General features: G+C 43.6%; 1 protein-coding gene across 1 annotated transcript in view; it reads right to left on the reverse strand.

Annotated features, from left to right (window-relative positions):
- Positions 1–19,493, reverse strand: part of LPA (lipoprotein(a)) — a 243,401-nt gene that overhangs the window by 131,282 nt on the left and 92,626 nt on the right. The window contains exons 31-37 of the mRNA XM_063666806.1: positions 16,632–16,813; positions 15,240–15,399; positions 11,088–11,269; positions 9,696–9,855; positions 5,543–5,724; positions 4,151–4,310; positions 3–184 (exon numbers count right to left, since the gene is read on the reverse strand). Coding sequence (XP_063522876.1) covers positions 3–184; positions 4,151–4,310; positions 5,543–5,724; positions 9,696–9,855; positions 11,088–11,269; positions 15,240–15,399; positions 16,632–16,813 — 1,208 coding nt within the window. The remainder of the gene's footprint in view (positions 1–2; positions 185–4,150; positions 4,311–5,542; positions 5,725–9,695; positions 9,856–11,087; positions 11,270–15,239; positions 15,400–16,631; positions 16,814–19,493) is intronic.

Consider the following 19,493-nt stretch of genomic DNA (forward strand, 5'->3'; position numbering starts at 1 on the left):
ACCTTGTTCGGAAGGAGCCTCTAGGCTTGGAAGCGGGTTAGCAGGCGGGGGCGTGACTGCAGTCCCTTCGGCGTCTGAGCATCCTGTCAGGTTGCAGTACTCCCACCTGACACTGGGATCCGTTGTATAACAATAAGGGGCTGCCACAGGATCTGGATTCCTGCAGTAGTTCCTGATCAAGCCACTGGAAATTCCAAAACGATACACGTCACAAGAGGTGGGACAATATGCAAGGGCTCCCCACACCCTCTCCTTGGTGCTGCACCAAGGTCATTACCGCTGCCTTTCTAATATTCCCATTAAAAGTAGCATATGATTGACACAAGCACAAATGGCTCTCAATCACCAATCCTCTCGGCAGAGTTCTCATAATTAATAGATTATTATATTAAAAAAAAACCTCTAAAGCAGCAAATGCTTCTTAGACACACTGAGATAGTACATACATGTGGCCAAAAAATGATCAGAGTATTCTCCCTCTGCCTTCTGCCCAATCCATCTCTCTGGAATAACTGGTATAGATTTTGATGTCTGTATTGTGGAATTGTTCATTCACATACAAATGTATCTCTATCTGTCTACCTCTTCGTATCTCCCTCCGTAGGACTTCATATGCTAATGTGCGAGTTGCAACTAACATGTAGTTCTTCAGAGGATACTTGGCATCCAGGAGGATAAGCTTTCCAGGTCAACCTTCACACTCCTGTACTCAAAACCTAGTGAAAAGGCTCTACCTTTCCCATGGAAAAGCATTGTGCAAATAGAATTACTGTCCGTCATTCCCATATCACATGGGTCAAGTTTCTGCAAGACTTCTCAAAGCTGCCCTAGAAAACTTGCTCCCAGGCAGGATGCAGTATCTCTAGAATGTGTTCCTGAGCAGGACCTTCTCTCCTGCTCTCAGTCTATCCTCTGCTGGCTGCAGCCACTCTGGAACTGAGGGAAAGGGGGATGAGTTGAAAGATCAGTGGGACCCACGGCATAAAGGAAGACGGCGGGGTACACTATGAGATCTGAAGATGTCAGACAGCTATGGAGGATTCAGAAAACAATGAATTAGGAGGCAAAGCAGTTGAGGAGTTTGGGCTGTGGGGATCTTGAAGCATTCGCTCTTCCTTATGCCTCCCAAGAACATTCCTCCAACCTCTCAGTGGCCTCACATTCATGACCTGTGGCTGCCTGAGAAAATGGGAAGTGTATCATGGGCCATGGGGATGCAACACTCTCTCTCTAGGGACTCCACACTTGCGTCCTAGTCTCAACACCAGACCCTCCATTCCAGGAAGCTGGTTCAATGAGCAACGGGATGTACTAAGAACCCGAGCTCGTGACAAATTTCTTTCTTCCTTGGCTTCTCTCTTTTGAATACATGGAATATTCTTACTATGCAATACACCTCAGCGTTCAACACTTTGCGATTACTCTAGGATTTGCAATATCCCTTTTAACCCACACAGTAACCTTTTATAAATGTTACATACCATCGTGCATGAGGTAAGAAAGTTTCAATGGTACACTTCCAATTATTCCCTACATGATTTATGCTAAGTGTTCAAATTCTTACTTCCACAGGTGCAAAAATTAAACATATTGCTATCATTTTGTTTCAAGTAGTCAACTCTCATTTAAAAATATATAGAAATTTGGTCAAGAAAATATTTTGCATTTACATGTACATTTGCCAACTGCTGGGTTCTTCATTACGTGGGCTGCACAAAGTTCCCTTCTTGTGCTATTCTTCTTCTACCTCATTCCTTCAGGTCACCTCTCTTGTTACATCAGCCTGCTGATTCCAAATTCTTACAGTTTCCGCTTTCTTTTTGGGGACAGTGCACGATATACATTTATGCAACATGGATGATCTTCAAGGCATTTTACTGCTATTTAGCAGTCTTGGTTGATCTCTTCTTGTTCCTGTTTACCACATTAATAACATTCCCGGTACCTGGCTTCCAGTGTTTTTGACGAGAATGCATTAGCAATTTGTATCACTGTTCTTTTAGCAAGAAACAGCTTGTTTTTCCCCGGTTTCTCATAAGAAGTTTCTTCTTATTGTATCTCCGTCTTCTTAAGGTCAAACTGTGAAATACAAAACTGCATCATACTGGATTTTTTCTTTTTTTCGAAATCCCTATTTGATACATTGAGTTTCCTGTTTTTGAGATTTTGTTAACATTCTTCATAATTGAAAAGTTCTCGGCCAGCCTTGATTCCGGTATTTGTTTCTGTTCCTATCTCCCTTTCTCTTTTCTGTGACTTGCTTCCCACATGCAGGAAATCTTTTCCTATTTTGCAACATGTCTGTGAGGTTCAGTTGATTTTTTATTCCACTGTTTCTTGAGGGTTGTGTGTGTGTGTGTGTGTGTGTGTGAACTTGTGAGTATTTGAGTGTGTGTGTATGGGTGTGTTGTGTGTGTGTGTATGCGTGTAGTTGGTTCTGTAGAATTGATTTTTGGTTACTTTCTTCTTCGGAAACGTCTACATTGATCAGGCGGCCATCCAGTAATTTTTTCATTGAAGACATAGCTTTTTATATTAGGTCTTTAATTTTATTTGGCTATTCTATACTGTTACTTTCTTTTGATATTTTATTTGTTTTGTTCCATATTCACCTTTTTGTAAATACTTGAAATAGTTATCATAGTGATATGTCAAATTTTCATGCCATTCTAATCATTTCTGTCATTCCCGCGCCCGTTTGTATTGCCTGATTTATTTCCTGGTCATGGATCGCACGACATGCTTTTTCTACATGTAGTCACATTTTAAATTTAGGACTCACTCTGGGGATACCGCATAGCTCAGCCAGTGGACTTCGTTGTTTACTTCTAAAGAGAGTTGAGATTTCCTCTCACAGGCACTTCATTGACTTGGAACCCGATTTCATGCTTGGACACTTGCTTTTCAGCTGTGCAAGGGTTAGTCTGCAGCTGCCTTTATTCTAGTAATAGGCTAATTCTACTTTTAAACTATGGCTGTTCTGGGGTCTCCACTGAATTGGCAGTGTGTTCTGTGAGGACTCTCTCGTCTAGCTGGTAAGAACTCCAATATCCCAGAGTGCTATGTGATCTCTGTCTTCTTTATTGAGCTTGCTCTTCTCTTGCAGATGCTCTTTCTAAGGAAATGTTCTTTGCCATACGTTCTTGTGGAACCATTTTCTGTGCACATGCAGTGTCATGTTTAGCCAAGGACTGGAGGAGACTTCTATGCATATTTGTAGAGCTCCTTTCCTCCACAAACCAGTCCTTATTTGTAGCAGACCTAGAAAATTTCAACTACCAGAGTCATCACAAACTCCAATCCCTCTCCACCGTTCAGACAGATGGCTACAGTTTGCTTGGTTTCCACCACCTTGCTCTGCAGTGCAGGAAGGGTAACCAGGAAGAAAGCCAAGGCATCTATGGAGTTGAGCTCAACACTGCCCCTCTCTCAATGCTCTAGGTCCTCTACCAGCTGTTGTCCAACATGTAGAAATGGTTTTTCCAGGTCTTTGCTAGTCACTTATGGCCAAAAAAATTGGCCAGAGTGCAGTCAGACTGGGGTTCTGTCCATCTACACATCCCTTTTACTTTTCAGCATCCCTCTCTTTGCTGACTCTCATCTGCCTTTTTGCCTTTGCTTTTCTCTCCCTGGGAACCCATATCCCTTCAGGCCACTGGTACTTAGGACCGAGTGTTTTTCTACCCATTGGAATATATGTAGATCTAGAAAGAGATAGATTCACCTCTCCATAAATATGCACACATTCTTTCCTCATATGCCCAGACAGAAAAGGCATACACAACCTTCCCTTCAGGAACTGGTAGTCAGAATAACACAATTCCAATTGGAAAGTCTTCATTGACCCTTGGTAGGTGTTGTGGAAGGCTAATCTAAGTGTTTGGTCATTTGTCATTCTGACTGTTTTCTTAATGTGATGTCCTCGCCTCCAGATTTCCCTTCTGCTCCAGAAAACTAGGAGGAAGGAGAGGCAGCTTCACATTTCTCTTCTCTCAGACCCTTAGCTCTAAGGCAATCATCCTGAGACATTTTGCTACATCAACTGCATCTGACACAAGTTGAGTTCGGAGAACTCATCTTGAAGCATGTCTCTTCCAACAGAATCTTCAGTTGGCCCTTTCTTCTCTTATGGTAAAGAACAAAGACATACCCATTTGGGTAGTTTTCTGGGGTCCGACTATGTGAGTGTGGTGTCATAGATGACCAAGCTTGGCAGGTTCTTCCTGTGACAGTCTTGAAGTATGTGCCTCGATAACTCTGTCCATTACCGTGGTAGCACTCCTGCACTCCAGGCCTTTGCTCAGTCGGTGCTGAAATGAAAACAGAAGAAATCAAGCTGAGTGTCTCTTAGAACAGGGAAAGATGTGAAGTCATTTATGACACAACCAGAAAGGAGTCTATGAGAATTACAACCGTTCTCTTTTCCTTATCCATAGGCAGATGGATATGAAAAAACCAACCAACAAACAAACACCAAAGCAACAGATTCCTACCATTCTAGAACCGTAGGAAGTTCTTGGAAATATTTCACCTGACACCTTAGAGAAACAGAACAGATCAGAATCCCTCTCATTGGAAAGTGTGCTCACGAGCAAGCACCTTTCTGGGAACCTCTACTGAATGTTCATGAGAAAGATGGGGCAGGAGCGAGCAAAGGGCATGGCATTTGGTAATGCGGGCTGCAGATGGTAATTGGCTGTCGGGGGCAGAGGTGGGGACAGACATGGACATTTTGCATGTTTCCCTAGACCGTTGATCATGAAAGCCAAGGCCTTTGGCTTCCGGGCCATGGGGCAGAAAACGGTCCTATACATCTGACTGAAGGCAAAGACACTTTGCTGCTCAGGGATGTGTGCAGGCCAAAAGCTTATTCCTTTGGAGGAAAGAGGGAATCCTCTCGTGCCCCGCATCCTGAATTGCAATAAAGTAGAAGTCTATTACTCTTTCTCTCCAGAACCCTCACAGGTACAAGTGCCATCAGAAAGACGTTTAAGAACACTGAGAAATCACTCCCTTCAAAGCCTAGGGCTGCAGAGCCTTAGAGCATTGGGAGCTCATGCACTGCTCCACAGACCCAGGACGATACGGAATTATTGCAGCCCTGGTGGCTTTCTCCAGGGTGGCAGGCTCCAGAGCCACACTTCTGGGAATCTGGAATGCTGAAGATTGCACTGAATGCTTTCTACTTGAAGAAAGCCCAGGTAAAGCTTACTGGCTTGGAAAGAGTCACACACCCGACAGCATGATACAATGAAAATTTTGACTAGGACACTGAGAGAGCCCGGTTTGCAATGAGGAGAGTTGTGAAGTTGATCACCCTGGAGGGTTTGTGCCCATCCTAAAGACACAGCCCAACCACGTTGCGCCAGAAATCACTCCGCTGGCTCCCCCAGAGAGTGCACGGAGGCTTCCTGCTACATGGCAGAACTCAATCAATGCTCGAGCATCCGTGTACCATCGAAGCCTGCTGCATCAGTGGGAATTTCCATGGCTTTTCATCCCAGCGTCCAAGCGTGTAGATGTCTGGCCACAGGCTCCTTACCTTGTTCGGAAGGAGCCTCTAGGCTTGGAAGCGGGGTAGCAGTTGGAGGCGCGACGGCAGTCCCTTCTGCGTCTGAGCATCGTGTCAGGTTGCAGTACTCCCACCTGACATTGGGATCCGTCGTATAACAATAAGGGGCTGCCACAGGATCTGGATTCCTGCAGTAGTTCCTGATCAAGCCACTGGAAATTCCAAAACGATACACGTCACAAGAGGTGGGACAATATGCAGGGGCTCCCCACACCCTCTCCTTGGTGCTGCAACAAGGTCATTACCGGTGCCTTTCTAATATTCCCATTAAAAGTACCATATGATTGCCACAAGCACAAATGGCTCTCAATCACCAATCCTCTCTGCACAGTTCTCATAATTAATAGATTATTCTATTAAAAAAAAAACCTCTAAAGCAGCAAATGCTTCTTAGACACACTGAGATAGTACATACATGTGGCCAAAAAATGATCAGAGTATTCTCCCTCTGCCTTCTGCCCAATCCATCTCTCTGGAATAACTGGTATAGATTTTGATGTCTGTATTGTGGAATTGTTTATTCACATACAAATGTATCTCTATCTGTCTACCTCTCCGTATCTCTCTCCGTAGGACTTCATATGCTAATGTGCGAGTTGCAACTAACATGTAGTTCTTCAGAGAATACTTGGCATCCAGGAGGATAAGCTTTCCAGGTCAACCTTCACACTCCTGTACTCAAAACCTAGCGAAAAGGCTCTACCTTTCCCATGGAAAAGCATTGTGCAAATAGTATTGCTGTCTGTCATTCCCATATCACATGGGTCAAGTTTCTGCAAGACTTCTCAAAGCTGCCCTAGAAAACTTGCTCCCAGGCAGGATGCAGTATCTCTGGAATGTGTTCCTGAGCAGGACCTTCTCTCCTGCTCTCAGTCTATCCTCTGCTGGCTGCAGCCACTCTGGAACTGAGGGAAAGGGGGATGAGTTGAAAGAACAGTGGGACCCACGGCATAAAGGAAGACGGCGGGGTACACTATGAGATCTGAAGATGTCAGAGAGCTATGGAGGATTCAGAAAACAATGAATTAGGAGGCAAAGCAGTTGAGGAGTTTGGGCTGTAGGGATCTTGAAGCTTTCGCTCTTCCTTATGCCTCCCAAGAACGTTCCTCCAACCTCTCAGTGGCCTCACATTCATGACCTGTGGCTGCCTGAGAAAGTGGGAAGTGTATCATGGGCCATGGGGATGCAACACTCTCTCTCTAGAGACTCTATACTTGTGTCCTAGTCTCAACCCCAGACCCTCCATTCCAGGAAGCTGGTTCAATGAGCAACGGGATGTACTAAGAACCCGAGCTCGTGACAAATTTCTTTCTTCCTTGGCTTCTCTCTTTTGAATACATGGAATATTCTTACTATGCAATACACCTCAGCGTTCAACACTTTGCGATTACTCTAGGATTTGCAATATCCCTTTTAAACCCCACAGTAACCTTTTATTAATATTACATACCATCGTGCATGAGGTAAGAAAGTTTCAATGGCACACTTCCAATTATTCCCTACATGATTTATGCTAAGTGTTCAAATTCTTACTTCTACAGGTGCAAAAATTAAACATATTGCTATCATTTTGCTTCAAGTAATCAACTCTCATTTAAAAATATATAGAAATTTGGTCAAGAAAATATTTTGCATTTACATGTACATTTGCCAACTGCTGGGTTCTTCATTACGTGGGCTGCACAAAGTTCCCTTCTTGTGCTATTCTTCTTCTACCTCATTCCTTCAGGTCACCTCTCTTGTTACATCAGCCTGCTGATTCCAAATTCTTACAGTTTCCGCTTTCTTTTTGGGGACAGTGCACGATATACATTTATGCAACATGGATGATCTTCAAGGCATTTTACTGCTATTTAGCAGTCTTGGTTGATCTCTTCTTGTTCCTGTTTACCACATTAATAACATTCCCGGTACCTGGCTTCCAGTGTTTTTGACGAGAATGCATTAGCAATTTGTATCACTGTTCTTTTAGCAAGAAACAGCTTGTTTTTCCCCGGTTTCTCATAAGAAGTTTCTTCTTATTGTATCTCCGTCTTCTTAAGGTCAAACTGTGAAATACAAAACTGCATCATACTGGATTTTTTCTTTTTTTCGAAATCCCTATTTGATACATTGAGTTTCCTGTTTTTGAGATTTTGTTAACATTCTTCATAATTGAAAAGTTCTCGGCCAGCCTTGATTCCGGTATTTGTTTCTGTTCCTATCTCCCTTTCTCTTTTCTGTGACTTGCTTCCCACATGCAGGAAATCTTTTCCTATTTTGCAACATGTCTGTGAGGTTCAGTTGATTTTTTATTCCACTGTTTCTTGAGGGTTGTGTGTGTGTGTGTGTGTGTGTGTGTGTGAAATTGTGAGTATTTGAGTGTGTGTGTATGGGTGTGTTGTGTGTGTGTGTATGCGTGTAGTTGGTTCTGTAGAATTGATTTTTGGTTACTTTCTTCTTCGGAAACGTCTACATTGATCAGGCGGCCATCCAGTAATTTTTTCATTGAAGACATAGCTTTTTATATTAGGTCTTTAATTTTATTTGGCTATTCTATACTGTTACTTTCTTTTGATATTTTATTTGTTTTGTTCCATATTCACCTTTTTGTAAATACTTGAAATAGTTATCATAGTGATATGTCAAATTTTCATGCCATTCTAATCATTTCTGTCATTCCCGAGCCCGTTTGTATTGCCTGATTTATTTCTTGGTCATGGATCGCACGACATGCTTTTTCTACATGTAGTCACATTTTAAATTTAGGACTCACTCTGGGGATACCGCATAGCTCAGCCAGTGGACTTCGTTGTTTACTTCTAAAGAGAGTTGAGATTTCCTCTCACAGGCACTTCATTGACTTGGAACCCGATTTCATGCTTGGACACTTGCTTTTCAGCTGTGCAAGGGTTAGTCTGCAGCTGCCTTTATTCTAGTAATAGGCTAATTCTACTTTTAAACTATGGCTGTTCTGGGGTCTCCACTGAATTGGCAGTGTGTTCTGTGAGGACTCTCTCGTCTAGCTGGTAAGAACTCCAATATCCCAGAGTGCTATGTGATCTCTGTCTTCTTTATTGAGCTTGCTGTTCTCTTGCAGATGCTCTTTCTAAGGAAATGTTCTTTGCCATACGTTCTTGTGGAACCATTTTCTGTGCACATGCAGTGTCATGTTTAGCCAAGGACTGGAGGAGACTTCTATGCATATTTGTAGAGCTCCTTTCCTCCACAAACCAGTCCTTATTTGTAGCAGACCTAGAAAATTTCAACTACCAGAGTCATCACAAACTCCAATCCCTCTCCACCGTTCAGACAGATGGCTACAGTTTGCTTGGTTTCCACCACCTTGCTCTGCAGTGCAGGAAGGGTAACCAGGAAGAAAGCCAAGGCATCTATGGAGTTGAGCTCAACACTGCCCCTCTCTCAATGCTCTAGGTCCTCTACCAGCTGTTGTCCAACATGTAGAAATGGTTTTTCCAGGTCTTTGCTAGTCACTTATGGCCAAAAAAATTGGCCAGAGTGCAGTCAGACTGGGGTTCTGTCCATCTACACATCCCTTTTACTTTTCAGCATCCCTCTCTTTGCTGACTCTCATCTGCCTTTTTGCCTTTGCTTTTCTCTCCCTGGGAACCCATATCCCTTCAGGCCACTGGTACTTAGGACCGAGTGTTCTTCTACCCATTGGAATATATGTAGATCTAGAAAGAGATAGATTCACCTCTCCATAAATATGCACACATCCTTTCCTCATATGCCCAGACAGAAAAGGCATACACAACCTTCCCTTCAGGAACTGGTAGTCAGAATAACACAATTCCAATTGGAAAGTCTTCATTGACCCTTGGTAGGTGTTGTGGAAGGCTAATCTAAGTGTTTGGTCATTTGTCATTCTGACTGTTTTCTTAATGTGATGTCCTCGCCTCCAGATTTCCCTTCTGCTCCAGAAAACTATGAGGAAGGAGAGGCAGCTTCACATTTCTCTTCTCTCAGACCCTTAGCTCTAAGGCAATCATCCTGAGACATTTTGCTACACCAACTGCATCTGACACAAGTTGAGTTCGGAGAACTCATCTTGAAGCATGTCTCTTCCAACAGAATCTTCAGTTGGCCCTTTCTTCTCTTACGGTAAAGAACAAAGACATACCCATTTGGGTAGTTTTCTGGGGTCCGACTATGTGAGTGTGGTGTCATAGATGACCAAGCTTGGCAGGTTCTTCCTGTGACAGTCTTGAAGTATGTGCCTCGATAACTCTGTCCATTACCGTGGTAGCACTCCTGCACTCCAGGCCTTTGCTCAGTCGGTGCTGAAATGAAAACAGAAGAAATCAAGCTGAGTGTCTCTTAGAACAGGGAAAGATGTGAAGTCATTTATGACACAACCAGAAAGGAGTCTATGAGAATTACAACCGTTCTCTTTTCCTTATCCATAGGCAGATGGATATGAAAAAACCAACCAACAAACAAACACCAAAGCAACAGATTCCTACCATTCTAGAACCGTAGGAAGTTCTTGGAAATATTTCACCTGACACCTTAGAGAAACAGAACAGATCAGAATCCCTCTCATTGGAAAGTGTGCTCACGAGCAAGCACCTTTCTGGGAACCTCTACTGAATGTTCATGAGAAAGATGGGGCAGGAGCGAGCAAAGGGCATGGCATTTGGTAATGCGGGCTGCAGATGGTAATTGGCTGTCGGGGGCAGAGGTGGGGACAGACATGGACATTTTGCATGTTTCCCTAGACCGTTGATCATGAAAGCCAAGGCCTTTGGCTTCCGGGCCATGGGGCAGAAAACGGTCCTATACATCTGACTGAAGGCAAAGACACTTTGCTGCTCAGGGATGTGTGCAGGCCAAAAGCTTATTCCTTTGGAGGAAAGAGGGAATCCTCTCGTGCCCCGCATCCTGAATTGCAATAAAGTAGAAGTCTACTACTCTTTCTCTCCAGAACCCTCACAGGTACAAGTGCCATCAGAAAGACGTTTAAGAACACTGAGAAATCACTCCCTTCAAAGCCTAGGGCTGCAGAGCCTTAGAGCATTGGGAGCTCATGCACTGCTCCACAGACCCAGGACGATACGGAATTATTGCAGCCCTGGTGGCTTTCTCCAGGGTGGCAGGCTCCAGAGCCACACTTCTGGGAATCTGGAATGCTGAAGATTGCACTGAATGCTTTCTACTTGAAGAAAGCCCAGGTAAAGCTTACTGGCTTGGAAAGAGTCACACACCCGACAACATGATACAATGAAAATTTTGACTAGGACACTGAGAGAGCCCGGTTTGCAATGAGGAGAGTTGTGAAGTTGATCACCCTGGAGGGTTTGTGCCCATCCTAAAGACACAGCCCAACCACGTTGCGCCAGAAATCACTCCGCTGGCTCCCCCAGAGAGTGCACGGAGGCTTCCTGCTACATGGCAGAACTCAATCAATGCTCGAGCATCCGTGTACCATCGAAGCCTGCTGCATCAGTGGGAATTTCCATGGCTTTTCATCCCAGCGTCCAAGCGTGTAGATGTCTGGCCACAGGCTCCTTACCTTGTTCGGAAGGAGCCTCTAGGCTTGGAAGCTGGGTAGCAGTCGGAGGTGCGACGGCAGTCCCTTCTGCGTCTGAGCATCGTGTCAGGTTGCAGTACTCCCACCTGACATTGGGATCCGTCGTATAACAATAAGGGGCTGCCACAGGATCTGGATTCCTGCAGTAGTTCCTGATCAAGCCACTGGAAATTCCAAAACGATACACGTCACAAGAGGTGGGACAATATGCAGGGGCTCCCCACACCCTCTCTTTGGTGCTGCAACAAGGTCATTACCGGTGCCTTTCTAATATTCCCATTAAAAGTACCATATGATTGCCACAAGCACAAATGGCTCTCAATCACCAATCCTCTCTGCACAGTTCTCATAATTAATAGATTATTCTATTAAAAAAAAACCTCTAAAGCAGCAAATGCTTCTTAGACACACTGAGATAGTACATACATGTGGCCAAAAAATGATCAGAGTATTCTCCCTCTGCCTTCTGCCCAATCCATCTCTCTGGAATAACTGGTATAGATTTTGATGTCTGTATTGTGGAATTGTTTATTCACATACAAATGTATCTCTATCTGTCTACCTCTCCGTATCTCTCTCCGTAGGACTTCATATGCTAATGTGCGAGTTGCAACTAACATGTAGTTCTTCAGAGAATACTTGGCATCCAGGAGGATAAGCTTTCCAGGTCAACCTTCACACTCCTGTACTCAAAACCTAGCGAAAAGGCTCTACCTTTCCCATGGAAAAGCATTGTGCAAATAGTATTACTGTCTGTCATTCCCATATCACATGGGTCAAGTTTCTGCAAGACTTCTCAAAGCTGCCCTAGAAAACTTGCTCCCAGGCAGGATGCAGTATCTCTGGAATGTGTTCCTGAGCAGGACCTTCTCTCCTGCTCTCAGTCTATCCTCTGCTGGCTGCAGCCACTCTGGAACTGAGGGAAAGGGGGATGAGTTGAAAGAACAGTGGGACCCACGGCATAAAGGAAGACGGCGGGGTACACTATGAGATCTGAAGATGTCAGACAGCTATGGAGGATTCAGAGAACAATGAATTAGGAGGCAAAGCAGTTGAGGAGTTTGGGCTGTGGGGATCTTGAAGCTTTCGCTCTTCCTTATGCCTCCCAAGAACGTTCCTCCAACCTCTCAGTGGCCTCACATTCATGACCTGTGGCTGCCTGAGAAAATGGGAAGTGTATCATGGGCCATGGGGATGCAACACTCTCTCTCTAGAGACTCTACACTTGTGTCCTAGTCTCAACCCCAGACCCTCCATTCCAGGAAGCTGGTTCAATGAGCAACGGGATGTACTAAGAACCCGAGCTCGTGACAAATTTCTTTCTTCCTTGGCTTCTCTCTTTTGAATACATGGAATATTCTTACTATGCAATACACCTCAGCGTTCAACACTTTGCGATTACTCTGCGATTTGCAATATCCCTTTTAAACCACACAGTAACCTTTCATTAATATTACATACCATCGTGCATGAGGTAAGAAAGTTTCAATGGCACACTTCCAATTATTCCCTACATGATTTATGCTAAGTGTTCAAATTCTTACTTCTACAGGTGCAAAAATTAAACATATTGCTATCATTTTGCTTCAAGTAGTCAACTCTCATTTAAAAATATATAGAAATTTGGTCAAGAAAATATTTTGCATTTACATGTACATTTGCCAACTGCTGGGTTCTTCATTACGTGGGCTGCACAAAGTTCCCTTCTTGTGCTATTCTTCTTCTACCTCATTCCTTCAGGTCACCTCTCTTGTTACATCAGCCTGCTGATTCCAAATTCTTACAGTTTCCGCTTTCTTTTTGGGGACAGTGCACGGTATACATTTATGCAACATGGATGATCTTCAAGGCATTTTACTGCTATTTAGCATTCTTGGTTGATCTCTTCTTGTTCCTGTTTACCACATTAATAACATTCCCGGTACCTGGCTTCCAGTGTTTTTGACGAGAATGCATTAGCAATTTGTATCACTGTTCTCTTAGCAAGAAACAGCTTGTTTTTCCCCGGTTTCTCATAAGAAGTTTCTTCTTATTATACCTTCGTCTTCTTAACGTCAAACTGTGAAATACAAAACTGCATCATACTGGATTTTTTCTTTTTTTCGAAATCCCTATTTGATACATTGAGTTTCCTGTTTTTGAGATTTTGTTAACATTCTTCATAATTGAAAAGTTCTCGGCCAGCCTTGATTCCGGTATTTGTTTCTGTCCCTATCTCCCTTTCTCTTTTCTGTGACTTGCTTCCCACATGCAGGAAATCTTTTCCTATTTTGCAACATGTCTGTGAGCTTCAGTTGATTTTTTATTCCACTATTTCTTGAGGGTTGTGTGTGTGTGTGTGTGTGTGTGTGTGTGAACTTGTGAGTATTTGAGTGTGTGTGTATGGGTGTGTTGTGTGTGTGTGTATGCGTGTAGTTGGTTCTGTAGAATTGATTTTTGGTTACTTTCTTCTTCGGAAACGTCTACATTGATCAGGCGGCCATCCAGTAATTTTTTCATTGAAGACATAGCTTTTTATATTAGGTCTTTAATTTTATTTGGCTATTCTATACTGTTACTTTCTTTTGATATTTTATTTGTTTTGTTCCATATTCACCTTTTTGTAAATACTTGAAATAGTTATCATAGTGATATGTCAAATTTTCATGCCATTCTAATCATTTCTGTCATTCCCGCGCCCGTTTGTATTGCCTGATTTATTTCCTGGTCATGGATCGCACGACATGCTTTTTCTACATGTAGTCACATTTTAAATTTAGGACTCACTCTGGGGATACCGCATAGCTCAGCCAGTGGACTTCGTTGTTTACTTCTAAAGAGAGTTGAGATTTCCTCTCACAGGCACTTCATTGACTTGGAACCCGATTTCATGCTTGGACACTTGCTTTTCAGCTGTGCAAGGGTTAGTCTGCAGCTGCCTTTATTCTAGTAATAGGCTAATTCTACTTTTAAACTATGGCTGTTCTGGGGTCTCCACTGAATTGGCAGTGTGTTCTGTGAGGACTCTCTCGTCTAGCTGGTAAGAACTCCAATATCCCAGAGTGCTATGTGATCTCTGTCTTCTTTATTGAGCTTGCTGTTCTCTTGCAGATGCTCTTTCTAAGGAAATGTTCTTTGCCATACGTTCTTGTGGAACCATTTTCTGTGCACATGCAGTGTCATGTTTAGCCAAGGACTGGAGGAGACTTCTATGCATATTTGTAGAGCTCCTTTCCTCCACAAACCAGTCCTTATTTGTAGCAGACCTAGAAAATTTCAACTACCAGAGTCATCACAAACTCCAATCCCTCTCCACCGTTCAGACAGATGGCTACAGTTTGCTTGGTTTCCACCACCTTGCTCTGCAGTGCAGGAAGGGTAACCAGGAAGAAAGCCAAGGCATCTATGGAGTTGAGCTCAACACTGCCCCTCTCTCAATGCTCTAGGTCCTCTACCAGCTGTTGTCCAACATGTAGAAATGGTTTTTCCAGGTCTTTGCTAGTCACTTATGGCCAAAAAAATTGGCCAGAGTGCAGTCAGACTGGGGTTCTGTCCATCTACACATCCCTTTTACTTTTCAGCATCCCTCTCTTTGCTGACTCTCATCTGCCTTTTTGCCTTTGCTTTTCTCTCCCTGGGAACCCATATCCCTTCAGGCCACTGGTACTTAGGACCGAGTGTTCTTCTACCCATTGGAATATATGTAGATCTAGAAAGAGATAGATTCACCTCTCCATAAATATGCACACATCCTTTCCTCATATGCCCAGACAGAAAAGGCATACACAACCTTCCCTTCAGGAACTGGTAGTCAGAATAACACAATTCCAATTGGAAAGTCTTCATTGACCCTTGGTAGGTGTTGTGGAAGGCTAATCTAAGTGTTTGGTCATTTGTCATTCTGACTGTTTTCTTAATGTGATGTCCTCGCCTCCAGATTTCCCTTCTGCTCCAGAAAACTATGAGGAAGGAGAGGCAGCTTCACATTTCTCTTCTCTCAGACCCTTAGCTCTAAGGCAATCATCCTGAGACATTTTGCTACACCAACTGCATCTGACACAAGTTGAGTTCGGAGAACTCATCTTGAAGCATGTCTCTTCCAACAGAATCTTCAGTTGGCCCTTTCTTCTCTTACGGTAAAGAACAAAGACATACCCATTTGGGTAGTTTTCTGGGGTCCGACTATGTGAGTGTGGTGTCATAGATGACCAAGCTTGGCAGGTTCTTCCTGTGACAGTCTTGAAGTATGTGCCTCGATAACTCTGTCCATTACCGTGGTAGCACTCCTGCACTCCAGGCCTTTGCTCAGTCGGTGCTGAAATGAAAACAGAAGAAATCAAGCTGAGTGTCTCTTAGAACAGGGAAAGATGTGAAGTCATTTATGACACAACCAGAAAGGAGTCTATGAGAATTACAACCGTTCTCTTTTCCTTATCCATAGGCAGATGGATATGAAAAAACCAACCAACAAACAAACACCAAAGCAACAGATTCCTACCATTCTAGAACCGTAGGAAGTTCTTGGAAATATTTCACCTGACACCTTAGAGAAACAGAACAGATCAGAATCCCTCTCATTGGAAAGTGTGCTCACGAGCAAGCACCTTTCTGGGAACCTCTACTGAATGTTCATGAGAAAGATGGGGCAGGAGCGAGCAAAGGGCATGGCATTTGGTAATGCGGGCTGCAGATGGTAATTGGCTGTCGGGGGCAGAGGTGGGGACAGACATGGACATTTTGCATGTTTCCCTAGACCGTTGATCATGAAAGCCAAGGCCTTTGGCTTCCGGGCCATGGGGCAGAAAACGGTCCTATACATCTGACTGAAGGCAAAGACACTTTGCTGCTCAGGGATGTGTGCAGGCCAAAAGCTTATTCCTTTGGAGGAAAGAGGGAATCCTCTCGTGCCCCGCATCCTGAATTGCAATAAAGTAGAAGTCTACTACTCTTTCTCTCCAGAACCCTCACAGGTACAAGTGCCATCAGAAAGACGTTTAAGAACACTGAGAAATCACTCCCTTCAAAGCCTAGGGCTGCAGAGCCTTAGAGCATTGGGAGCTCATGCACTGCTCCACAGACCCAGGACGATACGGAATTATTGCAGCCCTGGTGGCTTTCTCCAGGGTGGCAGGCTCCAGAGCCACACTTCTGGGAATCTGGAATGCTGAAGATTGCACTGAATGCTTTCTACTTGAAGAAAGCCCAGGTAAAGCTTACTGGCTTGGAAAGAGTCACACACCCGACAACATGATACAATGAAAATTTTGACTAGGACACTGAGAGAGCCCGGTTTGCAATGAGGAGAGTTGTGAAGTTGATCACCCTGGAGGGTTTGTGCCCATCCTAAAGACACAGCCCAACCACGTTGCGCCAGAAATCACTCCGCTGGCTCCCCCAGAGAGTGCACGGAGGCTTCCTGCTACATGGCAGAACTCAATCAATGCTCGAGCATCCGTGTACCATCGAAGCCTGCTGCATCAGTGGGAATTTCCATGGCTTTTCATCCCAGCGTCCAAGCGTGTAGATGTCTGGCCACAGGCTCCTTACCTTGTTCGGAAGGAGCCTCTAGGCTTGGAAGCTGGGTAGCAGTCGGAGGTGCGACGGCAGTCCCTTCTGCGTCTGAGCATCGTGTCAGGTTGCAGTACTCCCACCTGACATTGGGATCCGTCGTATAACAATAAGGGGCTGCCACAGGATCTGGATTCCTGCAGTAGTTCCTGATCAAGCCACTGGAAATTCCAAAACGATACACGTCACAAGAGGTGGGACAATATGCAGGGGCTCCCCACACCCTCTCTTTGGTGCTGCAACAAGGTCATTACCGGTGCCTTTCTAATATTCCCATTAAAAGTACCATATGATTGCCACAAGCACAAATGGCTCTCAATCACCAATCCTCTCTGCACAGTTCTCATAATTAATAGATTATTCTATTAAAAAAAAACCTCTAAAGCAGCAAATGCTTCTTAGACACACTGAGATAGTACATACATGTGGCCAAAAAATGATCAGAGTATTCTCCCTCTGCCTTCTGCCCAATCCATCTCTCTGGAATAACTGGTATAGATTTTGATGTCTGTATTGTGGAATTGTTTATTCACATACAAATGTATCTCTATCTGTCTACCTCTCCGTATCTCTCTCCGTAGGACTTCATATGCTAATGTGCGAGTTGCAACTAACATGTAGTTCTTCAGAGAATACTTGGCATCCAGGAGGATAAGCTTTCCAGGTCAACCTTCACACTCCTGTACTCAAAACCTAGCGAAAAGGCTCTACCTTTCCCATGGAAAAGCATTGTGCAAATAGTATTACTGTCTGTCATTCCCATATCACATGGGTCAAGTTTCTGCAAGACTTCTCAAAGCTGCCCTAGAAAACTTGCTCCCAGGCAGGATGCAGTATCTCTGGAATGTGTTCCTGAGCAGGACCTTCTCTCCTGCTCTCAGTCTATCCTCTGCTGGCTGCAGCCACTCTGGAACTGAGGGAAAGGGGGATGAGTTGAAAGAACAGTGGGACCCACGGCATAAAGGAAGACGGCGGGGTACACTATGAGATCTGAAGATGTCAGACAGCTATGGAGGATTCAGAGAACAATGAATTAGGAGGCAAAGCAGTTGAGGAGTTTGGGCTGTGGGGATCTTGAAGCTTTCGCTCTTCCTTATGCCTCCCAAGAACGTTCCTCCAACCTCTCAGTGGCCTCACATTCATGACCTGTGGCTGCCTGAGAAAATGGGAAGTGTATCATGGGCCATGGGGATGCAACACTCTCTCTCTAGAGACTCTACACTTGTGTCCTAGTCTCAACCCCAGACCCTCCATTCCAGGAAGCTGGTTCAATGAGCAACGGGATGTACTAAGAACCCGAGCTCGTGACAAATTTCTTTCTTCCTTGGCTTCTCTCTTTTGAATACATGGAATATTCTTACTATGCAATACACCTCAGCGTTCAACACTTTGCGATTACTCTGCGATTTGCAATATCCCTTTTAAACCACACAGTAACCTTTCATTAATATTACATACCATCGTGCATGAGGTAAGAAAGTTTCAATGGCACACTTCCAATTATTCCCTACATGATTTATGCTAAGTGTTCAAATTCTTACTTCTACAGGTGCAAAAATTAAACATATTGCTATCATTTTGCTTCAAGTAGTCAACTCTCATTTAAAAATATATAGAAATTTGGTCAAGAAAATATTTTGCATTTACATGTACATTTGCCAACTGCTGGGTTCTTCATTACGTGGGCTGCACAAAGTTCCCTTCTTGTGCTATTCTTCTTCTACCTCATTCCTTCAGGTCACCTCTCTTGTTACATCAGCCTGCTGATTCCAAATTCTTACAGTTTCCGCTTTCTTTTTGGGGACAGTGCACGGTATACATTTATGCAACATGGATGATCTTCAAGGCATTTTACTGCTATTTAGCATTCTTGGTTGATCTCTTCTTGTTCCTGTTTACCACATTAATAACATTCCCGGTACCTGGCTTCCAGTGTTTTTGACGAGAATGCATTAGCAATTTGTATCACTGTTCTCTTAGCAAGAAACAGCTTGTTTTTCCCCGGTTTCTCATAAGAAGTTTCTTCTTATTATACCTTCGTCTTCTTAACGTCAAACTGTGAAATACAAAACTGCATCATACTGGATTTTTTCTTTTTTTCGAAATCCCTATTTGATACATTGAGTTTCCTGTTTTTGAGATTTTGTTAACATTCTTCATAATTGAAAAGTTCTCGGCCAGCCTTGATTCCGGTATTTGTTTCTGTCCCTATCTCCCTTTCTCTTTTCTGTGACTTGCTTCCCACATGCAGGAAATCTTTTCCTATTTTGCAACATGTCTGTGAGCTTCAGTTGATTTTTTATTCCACTATTTCTTGAGGGTTGTGTGTGTGTGTGTGTGTGTGTGTGTGTGAACTTGTGAGTATTTGAGTGTGTGTGTATGGGTGTGTTGTGTGTGTGTGTATGCGTGTAGTTGGTTCTGTAGAATTGATTTTTGGTTACTTTCTTCTTCGGAAACGTCTACATTGATCAGGCGGCCATCCAGTAATTTTTTCATTGAAGACATAGCTTTTTATATTAGGTCTTTAATTTTATTTGGCTATTCTATACTGTTACTTTCTTTTGATATTTTATTTGTTTTGTTCCATATTCACCTTTTTGTAAATACTTGAAATAGTTATCATAGTGATATGTCAAATTTTCATGCCATTCTAATCATTTCTGTCATTCCCGCGCCCGTTTGTATTGCCTGATTTATTTCCTGGTCATGGATCGCACGACATGCTTTTTCTACATGTAGTCACATTTTAAATTTAGGACTCACTCTGGGGATACCGCATAGCTCAGCCAGTGGACTTCGTTGTTTACTTCTAAAGAGAGTTGAGATTTCCTCTCACAGGCA

Source organism: Pongo pygmaeus, chromosome 5 (assembly GCF_028885625.2).
Source record: "Pongo pygmaeus isolate AG05252 chromosome 5, NHGRI_mPonPyg2-v2.0_pri, whole genome shotgun sequence".
NCBI lineage: Eukaryota > Metazoa > Chordata > Mammalia > Primates > Hominidae > Pongo > Pongo pygmaeus.